This window comes from Pygoscelis adeliae, unplaced genomic scaffold, assembly GCF_000699105.1.
Source record: "Pygoscelis adeliae isolate BGI_AS28 unplaced genomic scaffold, ASM69910v1 Scaffold60, whole genome shotgun sequence".
In the NCBI taxonomy this organism is placed as follows: domain Eukaryota; kingdom Metazoa; phylum Chordata; class Aves; order Sphenisciformes; family Spheniscidae; genus Pygoscelis; species Pygoscelis adeliae.
Genome location: NW_008823954.1, coordinates 3,408,501 through 3,427,872, shown reverse-complemented (window position 1 = coordinate 3,427,872; position 19,372 = coordinate 3,408,501). Strand labels below are relative to the sequence as shown.

The 19,372-nt window shown below is 41.1% G+C and overlaps 1 protein-coding gene across 1 annotated transcript in view; it reads right to left on the bottom strand.

The window, feature by feature from the left end:
- LOC103916039 (cytosolic carboxypeptidase 3-like) overlaps positions 1 to 19,370 on the bottom strand; it is a 29,013-nt gene extending 9,643 nt beyond the window's left edge. Inside the window, exons 1-11 of the mRNA XM_009322988.1 lie at positions 19,284 to 19,370; positions 17,946 to 18,006; positions 16,520 to 16,702; positions 14,283 to 14,390; positions 9,796 to 9,934; positions 8,500 to 9,279; positions 6,754 to 6,916; positions 5,523 to 5,649; positions 4,877 to 4,974; positions 4,636 to 4,715; positions 3,432 to 3,498 (exon numbers count right to left, since the gene is read on the bottom strand). Of these exons, the coding sequence (XP_009321263.1) occupies positions 3,432 to 3,498; positions 4,636 to 4,715; positions 4,877 to 4,974; positions 5,523 to 5,649; positions 6,754 to 6,916; positions 8,500 to 9,279; positions 9,796 to 9,934; positions 14,283 to 14,390; positions 16,520 to 16,702; positions 17,946 to 18,006; positions 19,284 to 19,370 (1,893 nt within the window). The remainder of the gene's footprint in view (positions 1 to 3,431; positions 3,499 to 4,635; positions 4,716 to 4,876; positions 4,975 to 5,522; positions 5,650 to 6,753; positions 6,917 to 8,499; positions 9,280 to 9,795; positions 9,935 to 14,282; positions 14,391 to 16,519; positions 16,703 to 17,945; positions 18,007 to 19,283) is intronic.
- Positions 19,371 to 19,372: the final 2 nt, after the last annotated feature.

The following is a 19,372-nucleotide window of genomic DNA, read 5'->3' as shown; positions in this document are numbered from 1 at the left end:
CCACATGGGAAAATGTGCATAATCATGAAAAGAACAAAAGAAAGAAACTTCTTGCAGGAATTGCAATGTACTGTTCTTTCAAACTCATTTGATAAACTGTTGTTACTTTCTTTACATAGTAACAGTATCACTCTGATGTGTTATGCCCCTAGTATACATCCAGCAGAAGCGCTTTGAGTCATTGCATGAAAGATAGATGAATGCAATTCATACAATTTCATTGCATGAAAGATGTCTTTGCCTATGTTTCAGCACAGAAATTACCGAAGAGGTCCTAGCGAAGCTCCACTTAACTAATAGTTTTGCAATGTATACTGGTGTTTGTAGGTATTGGCAGGTATACCCTTACAGAATCAGGCTCTTAGGTGGCCAAAGCTGTGCTCAGTTCTGAACACACTCATCCTCTCCTAAGACAGGCACGTGATGGGATGGGCTCTGTGCCCAGAGGGATCTCTGCTGGAAAAGGCTCCTCTTTAATGTGTATTAAATTAGTGACTCATTTCTAAAGTGCAGTCACTTTTGAAATAGGGAGGTTTGAGTAATCCTTAAAGCTGTGGTTTCAGACTGCTGAGATCTCCTAAGGGCTTCCTGCTACTGAAGGAGAAAGTCTCTTTTCCTTCGTCCTTGGTCCTGCCTCCCACACTCCAAACTCCGCCACTTTGGTCCCCGCTCCTAGCTAGTGTTTTCCTCCATCCCTTAAACTGGCTCTGATGCTCAAAAAAATCTTGTGTGAGCTAATTTAACTCATTAACCCAGCAGAAAACCATCTCATTCTTTTTGCTGGGTTCGTTTCCCGTCAGATTAGTGTGTTAAACCAGGTCACGGCAGGGACTGAACATCAGGGGGATATAAGTGGAAAGAACATACAGCAAGGAATGTGGCAGGAGGAGACAAGGGAGGATAGAAAGTGGCTGTTAAATGGCTCATCACATCGTATGAGAAGTCTGTGGGGATGAGGATATGCTAATCCATTATTTTGTACAGATCCTGAAGTAATTAAGCTCTAACAAATGCTCTTGTGTGGGTTCTGTATGGCTCTTCTCAAGTGTTTCTAGGAAGGCATCCCTGCTCTTCTTTGTTCTTGGCTGTTTCTTTATGTATATAACCAAGCAAGTCTACCAGGTTTCAAGACTAAACTAAATGGACGAGAAACAATACCCCAACTTTCTGCAGTGGTCTTCTGTGTTTGTCTGGACTTTGGTTATCTAAAACAGTGTTACACCCCTCCAATTCTTTTTCTGAGTTTGAAAGTCCCCTGAAATCACAATTATCCAACAAGGTTCCACAGCTCCCATGTCAACTGGATAAATCTCATTATGGGGCCTTTAATCCCAATCCCTGGGATGAATACCACGCACAGATGTTTTGCAATAAGCAGCTATGAATGAGAGTTATGTGGCAGCCTGCTCAATCTACAGCTTACTCACAGACATCAGGCAAACCTGCCTGCCTTGCTTCTATGCACCATTTATAGACCACAAGGAAACGGCGCTTACGGACATCAGAAAAAGCTGGAATCAATCCCACTGACTGGCATGGTGAGTGTTTCAACACAAACAAGGCTATTTTTAGTGAATGAAGTGCAAAGGCTCAGAGTTTTAGGCAAATTTTTCTCAAGTTGCCAGTCCTCACAGCTGCCAGCCCCACGTCACACCCCCATGCACAGGCATACTGTCAGCCACATGAGAGGAGGTGGGGCAAGAAAGCATGAAGGGCTGAGAAGTACTAAAAGGCCCAGGACACTTGCTGTTAACCAGAAAATACTGCTAATTTTAGAGTCCATTTACCATTTTCATTCTAAAGTTTTCATGAATAATTTTTGTTCAAAATCCAGCACCGGGAAATGTGCCCATGTGGACTTATCATTTACATATGAATAAACTCAATCCCAAAGGTAGCATTTTAAGAACAACCATGACAGAGGGTACATTAAGGAAAAAATATCTCAAAACTCATCCCTCCTCTGCGTACTTTCACTCTGCTACCAGTCCTTGTACTGTGCAAAACAGACTTTTCATCCAACCCACTACGGTTGACCTTCTGTAACTAATATAGTCCTGGAAATACCATGGCATCAGAGGTGGAAATTCGTGTTTTGTTCTTCAGCACTGAACAGAATAGGGGAAGAAATTTCAAGCTGTGGATAAACATTAAAAGTCAACATCACCCTCGCAGCCCTTCCATCAGAAATTACTACCCCCCAGGTGGGCTGAGTGAGTGGAAAGTCTGTCTGGACTTCACCTTCCTTAAGTACAAAACCCTGTAGCTTTGCTTAAACTCTGGATGGCAGCGGGACTAAGTGGAACTGTTGGACTTTGCACAAATGTGTGTTCTTCATATAACTCCTCCAGGGACAAATGCCTCCAGAGAGAGGCAGAGCACATAAAGGGATCTGTGGCAGCTTCCCTCACCACAAGTACACTCACCAGAGCTTATCTGACTACATCATGTTTCAAACTATCATCTCTGAAACTAGATCTAAAACTCCAAATCATGCAATTTGTCAACCAGCCCAGTCATCTGAAATGCCTATCTGCATGTTTTGCAAAGTGTTACAGGGGTCACTTCAGTTTTACACACCCTTAGTATACAGTCTTGGTACTAGTTTCCCCTTTTACTGTTGTTTATTTACTGTATTTATGTCACAAACAGGAAGCAACAATTTACAGGAACTATTATTGTTGGATTAAATTCAGCCACAAGCTTTCCAAAAGTAATAAGCTCAAAAAAGTTTGTTTTGCTTATCTACAGGAAACATCTTGAGTAATACTATAGTAATCACAGGCACCAAAGAACTAAACACCAAGTAAACAAGGACAGAAAAACACGTTTCAACCCGTTCTTTTCAGCAAAACAAGGAAATACAGGCTTCAGGAAAATAAAATGTCTCATTGCCCTCCAGTGAAAGCACTTTGTTAAATCTGGGGCTACGTTTGCCTCTGAGATTAGAAGTAGGCAATGGAGTAGTCTGATGCTGACAGCACTTAGCACCAGTGTGATGACTTGCCTGCATGCCTGAGAGGAGAACACAACTCCTGAACACTCTGAACTGGGTATCTGAAAGTATGGCTGACACCAGTATACATGGGCACAATACTTCTTGTGCTTAAAGCTGGTGCCCTCCTCCTTCTCACCCTGACCCTATGCCTGCTTACTCAGCTGTACTGCAGAACCTGACAGGTAGAAAGCCACCTTCTTTTGGAACAAAAACATCACCTTCTGGACAATCTGAGTTAAGCTATAGGGAAAATTAATACTATTGCTCTGCACTGTTCATTTGGACTGTATCTCACTGTATTGATTTGTTAACTACTATTCTGACTGACTTAATCCTAAGGCTCTTCAAAATAGACCCTGTTAAACCCTAGTGATTCTTTCCCAGTGGCATTCAGGACAGAGATGTAAACAGACAAGAAGAAGTCATAGCATACCTTAGTACCTAGTTTTAGCTGGTGTGCAACAAGATCAGAGGAGTCTGGGCTGTCAGAAGTTTGGCTGCTGTGAAAGACAAGCATTGTTTTGTTTAATTTCCAAATTTGGTGATTGCAAACGGTATTTTGCAGCATTCATTTCAACCATTAGCAGGTGTTTTCTGTAGTAACCCTAGCTGTAGAGATGTAAATGTGTTTTCCAACATGCCTGTCTTCCAGATCCACAGTTTAATTTTACAGACCTACAGCTAACCTGCAAAAAGTGGGCATCATCATCTTAGAGAAAGCTTGGTTATTGAAAGAGATGTGATCTATCCAGATGGCATCTCCTGTTTCTACCTAGATTTCTTTTAGTTCTGCTTCACACACCTTCCCTCTCCCCTCCTAAATCCTCTCACAGAACATCATCCTCTTTGTTCCCAGCGAGCCTTCTCCTAGTTCTCCGATGATACATTAAGATCTTGTGTCTCTTTTTATTTCCTTGCAGTTCAGCACCAGTTGTGAAGCTCAGCTCTTGACTTCTATTCTCTGGGCACCTAAAGCTTGATGAGATAGATCCAACCTATTAATGTTTCCTCAAAAAAGAAACGTACAAAAGTTTTATTCCCTAACAAATGACCATAGGGCCACAGCTGTTCACACATAAATGCCCACCTCTCACAAACCACCTGCACAACTGATCTTGCAGTCACTCACAGCGTGCACTGGCACAGGGGGAGCTGATCATGTTTAATAGGTGTATTGTCTGGTCAGCATACAGATTCTTGCACTGCTATCAATTGCCCTGAACTTAACCCCTTTGGCTAAATAGAATCAGACTAGCATCTTCCATGGTTAATAAAATTAGGTTTACACAAAACCAAAACAATATACCTTATATTATGCCTAGATTGCTCTGCAAAATGTAAGGCTGAAAAAAAGCATATTGATTTAAGCAATGCAATAGGCCAAGCTCTATACCAACGCAGTTTCGTTTCTCCTCAGGAAGGCCACCTGGGGTAGATACAGAGCTCTACTTCCAATGAACTGGCTATTAAGGTTTGGATATACGATTTGTATGCAATCTTTTAAGGAGTGTTAAATTAAGGAGTGTGACTATTAAAAGTCTAATTTTAGTAACATTTCTAACATTTACTCTGGCACTCTTTAAGAGGTGCAGAGAATATATAATAAATTGTGGCATATCTGAATGGTTCTAAGTTACCTGGAATCCCAGTCTAACACGTCAGAATTCAGGACCTTGGAGTTCACCCTGGCTTGCTGTTTCACTACTTTCTTGTGTTCCTTCAAGCACAGATAATAATAAGAAACACCACAAATTTAGTTTACTGCTTAAAGAAAGCCATTATCAAATTTATTATTGCTATAGCACTATAGAGTATTAAGTTTTGTCAAAGTAGGGTGAACTGCGGCAGGAGAAAAGGCCTAGGGGGGACTTCTCTTACCAACTTGTTATGAACACAGTAGTTCAAGAGAGCATCACAGAAATGCTGTCCTATTGACTCCAAGTCTTTCATATCGAAATGGGTGCTTTGTCTGCAGCCTGCAGCATCAATAAGAGCAAGACAGAAATGAAAATGTCAGTCATCCTGCTGACTGCTAGGTATCTGTGATATTTCAGGATGGTGGCTGATGGCAAACTCACATCATCTTTCACTGACAGATGCTAGACAGGTCTATGACTGCCAGAGTTTTATACAGATGATATTACAGATCATTATTCTGCCTATATGAACAAATCTATCCACTCAGAGGGGGTTAACTACAATGCATAGTTAACTGATTCCCTATTACAAAATTTCCTAAAAATACAACTGGCTTTAGTTACTGCTTTTGATTTGCCATCCACTAGTGGTGTTGTTTCATGATACATATGCAATAATGCTAGTGGTGGCCTGAAAGGTTGCTAGGTGAATGCCTAGTTTTAGTGTTTTTTCCAACTCTTATCTTTCAAATCATTATTAATTTCTACCCAATAAGACAGAACACTGACAAAGGGATGGTAGCTCAAGCTACCATTTTCCATGTAAAACAAAAAGTAAAGGTCCTGTTTGATGATTCCTACTAAATAGCTACAGGGAATTGTCTCACCCAACTTAGAGCCACAGATAGAGGCTTCCAAAGTGTAGCTGTTGTTGATGCCCATCTTCCACATTACCACTCGACCTGTGCCTTCTTTGCTCTTTCGTACTCTGAAACGGCAGTCTGGGAATGAGAACTTAAAAGACAGGTACAAGATTAGCCTTTGAAGTAAATAGGAAGATGCAATAATTTCATTTTAACCCTGCAAGTTTTTTAAAATCTTATCTACCAGGTAAGCAATTTTCAGTTCGCACTCTACTTGAATATTGCACAACATAGCTCAGAGCATACTGTTATTACTGGTATAATGGAGATGTAGGTGAAACAACAGCCCTTTGATTAAAAGTTTATTATATTTTAAGGATCTCTGAGACATCTGCAAATAATTTTTTATATGGCTGTACTTACTGTTTCTAAATGATCCTATATAGACAGCTGACCAGCTGAGTTACCACAAATCCTGTTATATACCAACATGCGTATTTATTAAAAGGTGGAATAGCTCTTCTCTCATGAGTTAATAGATCAACAGTTTGATGCAACCAATCTGGAACTCACAACCACCTCATGACTGATATCTAAGGAAAACAGAATTAGCTGCAAGTATGCAATGACATCTAGTAGGTTAGTTTGTGTGTTGTTTTATTCCTGAGCCTTTGCAACCTTTCTGATTCAAAAGAAGCTTAATGCAGTCAGATCTTGCTGGAAAATGACAAATTTTAAAACCCGTCATTTCCTACTGAACTTTTTTTTTCTCCTAATTGAAATATCTTACACAAATATGGTGATTTTGACACAATTTTCAACAGAAGTTTTCAATAGGATTCAATCTGGAGAAATATTTTTCTTCTTTAGTTTCTTATTTGCTTACTTGTTTGTTTTTAATTCTCCAATATATTTTAAAGCTGCATTTAATATATGAGTATACAATATTTAATGTTAGTTTTTGACATTATTAAAACAATGTTACTTTGCTACTCTGTTTTTTTTCATTCTTTTAAAAAAATCTTTAAAAAATGCTAACTTTATGTCCCAATTCACCATGATACATTTCAGAGTGCTGGAATTTCAAAGGAGTTAAAATTTCATATTCCTACCATTTCTAGTTTTAGCCAATTGAAGATTATTTTACTGGGTGAAGCACAGTCTTTCAGTAAATGTCATACCTTAACAAAAAATTAGGGATCCCAGATGGTGCTTGAATTTTTAGGTGTGAGTTTCTAGCCAGACATTTGCTTACCTTATCTGGGCAGCTCTTGCTCAGCATGAGTGGGAAGACATGTGGATGCACGTATGGTGCTTTTGCTTGCTGCTTTCTCTCACAACCATACATGAAGACATTTTGTTTCCTGTTGTGACCGTGGATGTCACAATACAGAAAAACATCACGTTCCCCCATCACTCTGTAATACAGGATGACATAGAATACTTTATTAAAAGTGGGTTTTTTTGCTCCACCTCAGAAATAAGTCTGAGCTAATACGTTACACTGAAGCTCATGTATAACCTAAAGAGCAAGAAATCAATACAAGTTTCATACTCTGAGCTCTAAGTTAAACCTTTAGTGTGCCAGATTAGAGCCAAACTGCTCAGTTCCCTCCAGAATAAAACACTTGTCACTGCACAGAAATAAGGTATGAGTGTATGCATCATCAGCCTTTGTCCATGTGTTTGTTCTCTCAGGCTCAGTTATACACATCCAGCTCTCTAGATGTGTACATAAGCACGTTGTACAGCTGAAACCCGCTATTCTTATCTGCTGTGCTTTCACTGTTGTACATGTGTTGAATAATACATGCTGTACAATTATGAGACTGAAGCATAAATGGCAGTGAATACTCTTTCCTTTATCAAACTGCAGACATCAATTTTTATGACGTGCCAAGATTCTGCAATGTATTATTGCTTAACTAACTTTTTAAAGAAAAATTTGCAGGTAGACATATTGCGATTTAGCAACCCGCAACGCCAATGCCCAATTTGTGTTGAAGCAGAGCTCTACAGGGAAGATGTGATGGTACCACAGCTTGTCACCTGGGGCTTACTCTGGGCAGGAGTTGGAAATCCACAGTGGAACTAAGAAGGAAGCAGTAATAAACATATCTGTCTCAGCTGACGGTAGCTGAATATGAGGCTGAAGGTCAGTAGCACTTCAGCAGACATAATTAATATTAATTACAGGGCACTCACAAGCGCAGGCTGACTCCATACAGTAAGACAGAGAGAGGAATTCTCATGGAAAAGAAGGAGAGGCACAGTGCTCATCCCCTGTAAGCACGGGATCTACATGCCGAAACGTTCATTTGAAAGAACGCAGATCTTATTTAAAACAGGCTGTAACTAGATGAAGAATGTTAAATATACTAATTCTGACACTGGTTTTTTGCACAAGCCTTGTTTGTATTAATTTGTTACAGAAGTTAAACCAGAGGGATTTAGTTTACTAGCTAAAGGTTTATTTTAATACCTGAAGGTTTAGTTTTATATCCAGAGTATCAATGTCTCTGTGACTGGAAGTCTGCATAAGAAATCAAACATATTTGTAGTAAAACATACAGCAAACTTGGCAATCTTTGCTGCCAAATGGACACCTGGGATCTATTCTGAACCTAACTTCATTCTGGGATGTGCTTGTATGCCAGAAAAGAAGAAAATGAGAGAAATAAGCAATTTGATAAGTAGATTTTGGCAGAGGATAGTGGGGAGAAATATGCTGAAAATATTTTGATGAAAACTCTTTCACTTTGGAGATATAACTTATTACCAGGAATGAAGAAAGGATATTAAAGGAAAACCTGCACAATAGTGAAGAAAAAAACAACCCACTCTGAAATGCAACTGAACATAAACAAAACAGTCAGAAAGGCTTGGGTACAGGGCAAAGATGTAAACAATAACAGAACAACAAGGGACAGAGAAGTCGCACTAACAAAGAGACAGTGGAAAGGAAAATCATCTATTCTAAAGGGAAAGAAAATGAGGTTACCTTTTGATCATGTTTCGGGTATACCAGATGGAAGGATAACATTTCTTCATGTTAGATCTGTATTTGCGGTTCAAGTCCTGACCTGTTAAAGAACAGCGGTGATTTCCCACAATCACACCATCTGGATTCAACATGGGTACCACTTTGAAGACAAAATTGTCCCGCAGCAGTTGAGCTTTGCCTGAATCGCCAAGAATGTAATCCAGAAAGCCCTTCATTATCCAGGAACTGTTAGTTTCTCCTGGATGCACCCTCGCGGTTAGTATCACAGCCTTCCTGTCAGTGCCCTTGCCACTTTTGGGGGGGTTCGTGATAGTTAAAATATACACTATGTTTCCTGCCAGTGAATGGCACAAGATGTGAATCTTGCAGAATTTGGACTTCACTGGGTCTTTAGAGATGGCCACCAGGTACTCTTGCAGGTTGGAGTAGGTGTAAGGATAGCAGTGGGCAAAGTAGCAGGTGTCTTGGTCATGAGGGAACTGGAATGTCCAAGTGAGTGAGAAATACTGACGTCCACCTTGGCCCGCATTGTTTTTGTAATATTTGATTTCATTTCCAGTCCTTTGCCAGCCAACTTTGTGTTTCTTAGCATTGGCTTCTGAGTACAACAGTGGCCGCAAGCCACGTTTATATAAGCTGTTACGCTTGGTAAAGTTGACAATAGTGAAGCGATACGGCATCCCTGCCTGTGTATTGCTTACTTGGAAGTAGTACCACTGCGTGTGTCTGCTTGTGTAGAGGTCGGTGCGCAGGGTCAGCTGGTACTCAAATTCATTGCTGGTAGGCAGAAAGAAGACAAACAGTTGTGATGCTGGTTAGCAATGTAATATGATGCAGGGTCAAATAATGCGGACTGCCATGAAAAAGCATCCCACAGTGAATCAGGTGCAAATCCCATTTACACTGTCAAAGTCTATGCAGCTGCCAGGAAAAGATGCCTAATCACACCAAGTGTGTCAATAATGCAACTGCTGTCTTCATTAGGACTTTTAATAGTAACTAGGACTTCTAAAAATATTCTCCACACTATGCTTTGAAAGGAGGTGCTTAAGAAAAGGTGTTCAGTTTGTGTGGGTGATTATCACTTATAGAAAACGTTCAGTGCTATGGAACGGCTATCAGACCATTTCATGTGAAGGTTACCTGAAACTACTTTTGAAGCTTACTCAAATGTAAAACAAGTTACAAACCCAGAGTAACACATCCTGCTCAGAAACTGATAGCAGGCTGCTGATAGTAACAACTCTGATAATAACTCCATCTTAGTAAAAGAAAAAAAGATTAGAAACTTACACTTTGACCACCTTCTGCAAATTCCCACTCTCAAACCGTGCTTCAAAGATCAGTGTGTTGTCCCCTTTCTGATGGAGGATCTGCTTCAGGGGGCAGAGACCTCTCACTCGAGAATACATAAAGTGGGAGTTTTTCTTAGCTAGGGGAAGGAGCAGAACAGATGTCTTTCATTTCAGTCTGAGCCATTTTAGGGAATACCTGCATCCTTCTGAAAATTCCTTCTAGAAACAGACAACTGCATGGAGCTGAACTTCAAAGCATATCTTAGGTATGTGTAAAAGAAATTATACAAAGATTTTGCTGCTCACTCCCACTTAACCTTATGGATTTCAGCCAGCCTAAGATCTGACTCTGTCTTGGAGGTGCCTGTGTCTCTCTGCACGAGCAAAGGGCAATTCATACTCTTTACTTAGGCAGAGCAACTGAGTTAGGTGGAAAGCTCTTTTCACCAGTCAAATGGACAACTTCTCTACTTAGAAATCATATATAGCTGACAACTCTTGCCATCAGTTTGTTTTTAAATCTCTGTATTCAATTATTCTAGTCTAGAAGTAAAAAAAGGTGATGTCCAGACCCAGCAGCAATCACTTCTATATTGCAAATGATGTTTTCACATCACTTTTAGCATACAGTTTGAGCCCATATCTCCTTTTGCTCTCTTCTGCTACTTTTTCATCAGACAAGAGGCTCACAGAGGCATAACTGAACTTTTTACTACAATCTTCATTACCATAGTTCATTAAAGATGAGCACTTCTATATTTGCCGTCAGCAAGAATTTACTTTTTTGGTTGGGAAGTTGTTTTGGTTCCAGAATATCCTTGGCATAATTTTAACGGTCAAGGGTCCTCCCTTTACAGAACCAAGGCAAGAACTATTTTTAACATTTATTTGCTTTCTCTGCATAGGTGTCAATATGGTGGCAAAGGTGTGGCAAACTGGGATAATCAAAACTTCCTGTCATCTCCAAACCGTACCCACAAAATAGAGAGAGAGGATGCGTCTCTTCTGCATAAAACCGGGAGCCCAGAGATCCTGCTTCAGGGTCAGTGTAGCCGTGCTGGCGACTCTGGCCGACCTCAGCAGCACGAGCTGTGCTCTGACACTTGGATTAGGGCCAGCTCATGGAAAATGAGGGCAGGTGAAAACTGCAGGTATTCCAGGCTGAAACTACATTCTGTGAGACTACGGGTTTCACACTGCCAATATTGAACTGCCAATATTCTCCTGTATTCTTGCTGTATCTCCTTACTGCTTGTCGTGGTTTAACCCCAGCTGGCAACTAAGCACCACACAGCTGCTCGCTCACCCTCCCTGGTGGGATGGGGGAGAGAATCAGAAGGGTAAAAGTGAGAAAACTCATGGGTTGAGATAAAGACAGTTTAATAGGCAAAGCAAAAGCTGCATGCGCAAGCAAAGCAAAACAAGGAATTCATTCACTACTTCCCATTGGCAGGCAGGTGTTCAGCCATCTCCAGGAAAGCAGGGCTTCATCACATGTAACGGCTACTTGGGAAGACAAACACCGTAACTCCGAATGTCCCCCCCTTCCTTCTTCTTCCCCCAGCTTTATAAGCTAGACATGACGTCATATGGTATGGAATATCCCTTTGGTCAGTTGGGGTCAGCTGTCCCAGCTGTGTCCCCTCCCAACTTCTTATGCACCCCCAGCCTGCTCGCTGGTGGGGTGGGGTGAGAAGCAGAAAAAGGTCTTGACTCTGTGTAAGCGCTGCTCAGCAGTAATGAAAACATCCCTGTATTATCAACACTGTTTCCAGCACAAATCCAAAACATAGCCTCATACTAGCTACTATGAAGAAAATTAACTCTATCCCAGCCAAAACCAGCACAATTCTGGATCCTTCTGAGGAGAAACTGCCTCCTTACCACGCTGCCAATAAGGGGGACTGACCCTGTACCATACAGCAGGGTTAGAGCTGCACAGCAACCTCTGTTCATATCAGAGTTGTGTCTGCCCTTGCTTGACTGGGGCTGTGCTAGAGATTTATCCTGCAGCAGTCTGCCTTATTCTCTCCTGTAGTGTTATTAAAGTTCTGACGGTACTACTCAGAGAAGTCATGTAAAGCCAAGATTCCTATAAGTCGTCTTTTTCATTCCTTGAATCACTGTTGCCATATGCAAAAGGTGCCATATTCAGTGTATTGTTCTCCATGATTGAAGTTACTACAGACCCATAGGGGGTTTCATTAGAGAAGGACTGTTAGCTTTGCTGGCTGGGATACCCACTCGAATAATTACTTTCTGAATTTAGCTGAAATTCCATTCACAGTTCCTCTACCCTTCCCTTCATCTTCATGCTCTTCCTTAACATTAAGGAAGAAAAATGTTTCAATAGTTAATCCAGTAAAACTTTCTGGAAACATCTGTATTAGTCAAATACTACAGAATGAAATGCACGAATAAAACCTGAGATCTTTATCATGGTATTTTGGTGTTTCTGCATGGGAGTCACCATTGGATTTTGTTTTTCTCTCCCAAATCAGATTTTAGGAGGGCCTGTAGGAACTCAACAGCAGGTAGTTCCCAGCCAGGCAGTAACTCCCAGCTCCTGAATTCAGTGGGAATCAGGAGAGTGCCGCTGCTGTCTCCCACAGGATTCGATGGCTCATTACATGCCAGTCAAAGTCTGTGGCACTCAGGTCATAAATTTGCGTAAGTGCAGATGCCTGTCCTACTCTACAGAGCTTCTCTGCAAGGAGGATTTTAGGGTTCCAAAAATTGTATTTATTTCTATATAACTTAGAGGGCAAAGCTAGCAAGCTGGAGGTTTCTGTCCCAGGAACAGAAATAAGAAGATGAACTCCACAGGACTCCAAAGTTCTCCTCCTCCTCCCAGCTGCTCCTGTCCCCCAGCTGGCTGCAGTGCCCAGCAGCCCAGTTTGCACAAGGAGTCTGTTCTCCCTGGTGCAAGCAGGGAAGAGGAAGTAAAGGCTCCAGGGCTCTGAAGTTCTCTGCAGGTCCTGCTACCAGCCAAACCCAAGGCTAGGAGGCAAAGTGGCACACTCAAGGCAGTGAACGTACAGTTACAGTCACTTAAAAACTCACCCTGTAGTCAACAAATACTGACTATTACTATCTGTATGTTTAGGTACAGAGTCTTCACAGCAATAGCAAGGACTCATATTCTGCTGCAGCTTGATGTTTGGTAGCTCAGGCATTACTAACTGCCTGCACAATGTCATTCCTCAGGAGCAGGAGGGAGAACTGGGCATACACAAAGGCAGCAGTGTTCACCTCCTCAGTTGGAAAGTTTCATTAACGAAGGCTGAGAACCATGATACCAAAAACACACTTTGCTGGAGAGTTGTACAGGCTGAAATAAGAACCACTTCCAGTCGCCTGTGCATGAAGTTCAAGTCAGTAATAAAGGATGTGAAAAGTTGCATTTTTAAAGAACAGCAACTAAAGGACCATAACAGAAATCACTGTCCTTGTTTTCAAAAAGGCGGGGAGCTGATATTCAGAGTGTTCCTCCGCATCTTATCCCTTGCAATAAATTAACAGGTCCAGTTGCAGAGGACGGAAGTTCCTTCCTAGTCACACAGCAGTTACCAGTTTTCTTGGCCACCAAATGTAGCAACCTACTAGTGAGAGGTAATACACTCATACTGCAGAAGTAGCTAATTTCTAAATAAACATGATGTCAAAGAGTAACAGTGCTTTTCAGCATATTGCAAGCTTTTACCAACTGTGCTGACCTCAAGAAGGATGCCAGTTCCCTTTCAGTTTTGTGCTTTTGAAAATTCTGTGGCCACATCTAGTTATCCTAGGATTGCAAAATTATTATCATCCTTTCTTATCTATGTAGAAGTAGCCCAAGACCAAAATCAACAACTGCCAGGAGTTCCAAGTTCATCCAAGGCAACTGGATCAACTTAGCAAACACAAGAAAGAATAAATGACTCTGATAATCAACTGGTGATGGTGGCATAAGTCAACTAACTCCCTTCAATTCTGTCCAATTAATCCTTGCCAGACTTAGAAGCCTGTAATCAAGCACTGATCCAATCCGGACAGATTTTGTTTCTAAGTCTTGGCAAAACCACTATAGCAAACAGGGTAATAAAATCTTCTCCCAACACAGACTTTAGTGTTGATCCTGCAGTTACACGGCTCTCATCTTTTTCACTTTCTCTTTTGGCTGTTAAGTTATCTTACTCCACTCATATTTTCACAACAAACTCATTTTAGGCCAGTTCATACTGTTATTCACTGAGAACAATGGCTTGAGCTGAGCTGGACTCATGAGCTAATTAACAGTATGAGCAGAACTTATGGATGATGAGACAGCTGTGTAACTCATCTCCTTCCCTATCTATAGGAAAATAATTTATCCCCAAGTGCCATAAAATAACAATAGAAAATCATATTGATTTAATCAGGCTTTGAATTAGGTTCATAAAGGAGATGAAAGCAGGTGCTTCATCTACCTACAGCTGACAGCAAGATTTCTCAGGGTGTTCCCACCTTCTTCTCCTAGATAAATCACAGTGCCTTTGTCAGGAGTTTGGTATGGCGGTATCATCTCCAAACCTGTTGGAGTGTACAAGGGCTCAGGCGTGGTGGGTATCCAATCTGAAAAAGAAGAGACACACAGAAGGACTACAGGAAGGAAGATTGTATTAGAGTCTTTATAATATGAAGGACACATTGAAAAGTGGTTCATCCTATTTATACCAGTTGCACATAAAGGAATAGGGAAGCCGCCTTTTGAACCTCATTTTTTGGATCTGTGAACAAATCTTCACTATAACTCTAAATAAAAATACGTATCAATCTGTGCATGGTCTAACTTTTGCTGTGCAAACTTACCTCTGTTCCCTGTACAGCTTGCTTACCATCAGTGAGGATGACAACGGTGAACATGAGGCAGCACTGGTAGCATTAGGAAAACATGCTCCAACTACAGAGTGAAGTCATTGATTGCTGACCACACAGATGCTGCATGGCTATAATGCAGTGTCTCCATGTAACTTGCCTGACAGCTGCCTGGCATGTCAAAGATCTGTTGAACACCTATTCATTCTGACAGTAGGCCTTTCCTTACTGTAATACTCACAGCAGTCCTGTCCCATTCCATTCAATATCCTGGGATCTGTTTTCAAAGGTAACAGAATAAGGGCATAGATGTCTCAGTCCCACCTCTGTGCATTTCCGATTACTGATTACTTCCAGATTGCAATTGGTTGTATCTATAAAGCACAGGGACTGTTCAAGTCTTCACTATCTTGTAATAGGTTTGCAGTATGACTTTTGTACAGACTGCATAAAAGCAGTTATTAGCTGACATTCATATTTAACCATATAGCCCTGAAATACAGTTCTGACATTGCTAGTAACAGGACATAAGATTTGTACTGAATTTGCAAGACCTCAGGACTGAGGCTTGTCAGGTTTGCTCTGTCTGAACTTTTCTTTATCTGCCTGAAGCTTTGTTTCACTTAATTTAGTTGTGACAGCAATTTCTCTAATTGACCAGGTATGTATAGCTAATTTGTTTTATTTTTGTTTATCTTTGTGTAGTACAACCATAGGTTTATACAGACAGCAGTAACAAGGAGATGTTCTGTGTAGAAATGCAGACCTAGGGCTGGACAAAACTTGTTTTAGGGGTAACAAAGAGAAGAAGGAAATAATATCTAACACATTGTCGTGGTTTAACCTCAGTCAGCAACTGAGTACCACACAGCCGCTTGCTCACTCCCCCCGACTCCCTGGTGGGATGGGGGAGAGAATTGGAAGAGCATAAGTGAGAAAAACTCATGGGTTGAGATAAAAACAGTTTAATAATTGAAATAAAATAATAATAATGTAATAATAATAATAATAATGATAATACACAAAGCAAGTGATGTACAGTACAATTGCTCACCACCCGCTGACCGATGCCCAGCCAGTCCCCGAGCAGCAGCCCCCCCAGCCAGCTTCCCCCAGTTTATGTACTGAGCATGATGTCACACGGTATGGAATGTTTCTTTGGCCAGTTTGGCTGTGCCCCCTCCCAGCTTCTTGTGCACCTGCAGCCTTCTCAGTCGGTAGAGCATGGGAAGCTGAAAAGTCCTTGGCTAGTATAAGCATTACCTAGCAACAACTAAAACATCGGTGAGTTATCAATTTTGTTCCCATCCTAAATCCAAAACACAGCACTGTGCCAGCTACTAGGAAGGAAATTAACTCTATCCCTGCCGAAACCAGGACACACATGTAAAGAACTCTGTATATGGTAAATTCAGATGTAACATGGAGCTGCAGACCAATGAAGAAAGAGAAAGGTTTAAGAGTAAGCTAGCAAACATATGAAAATGACCCCAGAATCATTTGGATGCTAGAGTGGGGAAGAAGAAATTACCAATACAAATGTTGCATTTCTCCCAGCAAAGGACTCCAGAGGCTGACAATTTGCAACAAATTGTCAGCTCCTCCCCTCCACCAGAACCAAACCTCTGCAATGAAACCACTGACCTTAGGACCTAGAGGAGCAGTGGAAGGGGAAGCCAGGAAAAGGGTGTGAGTGAAGCATATGTATAACAAATTCAACCACATTATCATTTTTTCTTTTTCTGTAGCAATTAGATCTGGACTAATAATGATTTGTCTCTTAAGATTTCACTTATACTAACAATAAATTCTTGGCTTTATTTATATGTAAGGTATGCTTCCTCTTTGCCCATACACAAGCTTTTAAGCATAAGACAGTAACTTACCAATGTGCTCAATTCTGTCCCTGATGACTTCACATTGGTGTGGCCAGTACACCAGGGAAAACTGACCAGCAGGTGACGAGTCATCCAGATTCTGAGGCTCCCGAGGATGAGGTACCACTGCCTCCAAATCAGATGATAACAGAATCTGTTTTGCCCTTGGAAAAAGATGAGCACAAACGGAATCTATACGAAAGTGAAAGAACCCTCACATCAGTCTCTCTTGCTCCTCCGAGCGGAAACAGGCTGCGGAGATTATCTATGCGAAATTAACATAACTAAGCATGGTACAATAAAATTACATCCCACTGAAATGTAAATTTAATGCTCTATCCTATAAATCACACCGAATTTAAAAGTAGCATTGAATGAACAGTTAATTCATTAAACCACAAAGCACATCAAGTATTCAACTGCAGCAGGGAATAGCTTATTTGGGTTCCTATAGAAAAATGTTAGCACCTTTTATTATTACTGCTTTTATTACTAGTGTGTTATGGTAGGGCTTACGATCTCAATGTCTGAGTCAAAATCTGTGCTGTGCAATATTATACAGATAACAAACATTATCACACAGTGTATGCAACAATGAGATAGAACTGGCTAGCATGACAGGAGAGGTAATCTGATGCTATCACGATTTTGTAAATCAACAGAGACATTTGGAGCATGCGGGGAGGTCTTTGCTTGTCAGCAAGGAATTCTTTAAAGTTATGAGAAGCCACTTGAATGAAAACATGATAGGCAGAGAAAAGGCTTTGAAAAAATCTAGTAATTGGGTGACTGGGACTGCTGGTACTGTGCACTGACCACAACACTGCCCTGAGAAAATTACTTGTCTTTGTCGTAGATATGAAAAGATCCCCTTTCAAAGCATTCCATGTCCTTCCTACTATCTGCTTAGAGAGGGCCAAAAGATAGGAGTTTGGTTTCATGGGAATCTTTTTTGTATTTGCTTTGGGTCTGAATCAGATACCAGCACCTGTAAGACTTATTTTACCAGAAAAAAAATTCTAATTAGCTTTAGACCTCGTTTCCAGACCTACTTCTCCTCACAACAAACAAAATAACATAATAAGCAAAAGTACTTCACCTGAAGGATCTGGTTTTGAGTGTAGATGACATCATATGTGAAAAGTAAATGAATTAAAAACAAAACTGCTTAACCCATTTTTACAATACCTAACGCTAATGCGTACCTGGCTACTATAATGCCAAATCAGTAACTGGTGATCAAGGGCATGCTGCAAGATGGGACTGAGATAACTACTTACCTAGGTCAAGAACCATAAAATGTCACTGGATCTAACTCTGTTTTTGTTTAGAGCTTGACAGTTATGTGAGCACTAATACCTTCCCCCTTCCCCTTATTCTTCCACCCTGTGGTCTTACAAAGAAGATGTAGGGGAATAATTGAAAGGGTCCTAACCTGTAAGAACAGCACACTGTTGACTGTCTTCTGTCACAAACGAGTTAGGAGGGTCTTCATCCTAAAAAAAAAAAAAAAAATTAACATATAAAATAAATTTGAAAGACCACAGTAGGACAGCTTGCTTTTGTTTATTTTCAAAGAATAGCTGCCCCCGTTTTGGTTTACTTTATGGCCTTACAAATTAGGCCAAATCTGCATGGTCATGTACTCTGTCATTATTCTTGGCTGCCACTCAAAGGAGACATGCTTTCACTTGTCCTCTTTTGCTTCCCCAGTGCCTCTCTTGTGCAGTTCTAGTATTCCTACTGTTGTGTGAAAAGTTAGAGCGGAAAACTGATACAAGAAAAAAATGTTTGGTTTTCAGCTGCATTAGTTAGCCCTCTGATGCCACTCATCAAACAAGCCTACTGATGTAAAAGCAGGAGAGGCAATGGAAACCAATAGCTAGGACAGCCCTTCTGGTGGCAGCCCAGATATATGCCACAATTATCCCAAAGCAATACGGACTAGGACAGGGAGGTGAGGAACTTGATAATGGGGAATTGAGGCGTAACACTTGGCAAAAATTAATAAAGCATCACTCTGCAGCCAAAGTGCACGTCGGCCATGAAAAGCAACCAGCTACCCCGAGTTAAATTTGAAGCACATTGGATAGGCAGTGCAGAGACAACAGTGCTTGTCCCCTTCACTGTGCTTAACATTGAAAACCTAGGAAATAAATGTTCTATCCAGTCCCCTTTCGTTAACATCATATTCAATTAAAATCTGAAATTCCTTCCTGAAATATGAATAAATGTTGATAACATCAAATACATTTCACAGCTGGTAAAAATACTCTCAGCTTTATTTACTGCTCCTATTTACATTCACCACATTCGCAAATATAATACAGGTCTTCTAAAAATCTTCTTATCCAGTTGCTGCTCAGGAGCTTGATTTTTACAGGTCAAGAACTGAAAATAGGTCACAAACCAAAGCACAGATAAAGTCATAATGTAGAGGAGGTAGAGGATTTTACTTCGCTCACTAACGAAGAGCCGTACTGCTCTCAGTAACAAGGATAGTGCTAGGGATGAGCTCTCAGGACAGGGATTTGGGTAGTGCGATATACAGCAAGGTCCCAAAATTTAGTTTACAGGCAGGTGTGCTCCGGGATGCATTTCGGGTGCCCGCAGAAATGGCTTGTTACCGCTTACTGTAAGCAATACTTACTGCTTACCGATTTTCTTATGAGAATAAAAAGCAATTGCTTTTATTATTTATTAATGAATTACAGCTGATCTCCCCGTGATCTGGGACCACCTCAGACGGGGAGCAGGCACCAAGGGGACTTACTGAGCTGCCTTCCTCCCCGACGGCGAGGCTCTCACCGTCCCGTCCCGCTGGCCGCCGCCGAGGGGCCCGGGCGGCGGGACAGGGCATCC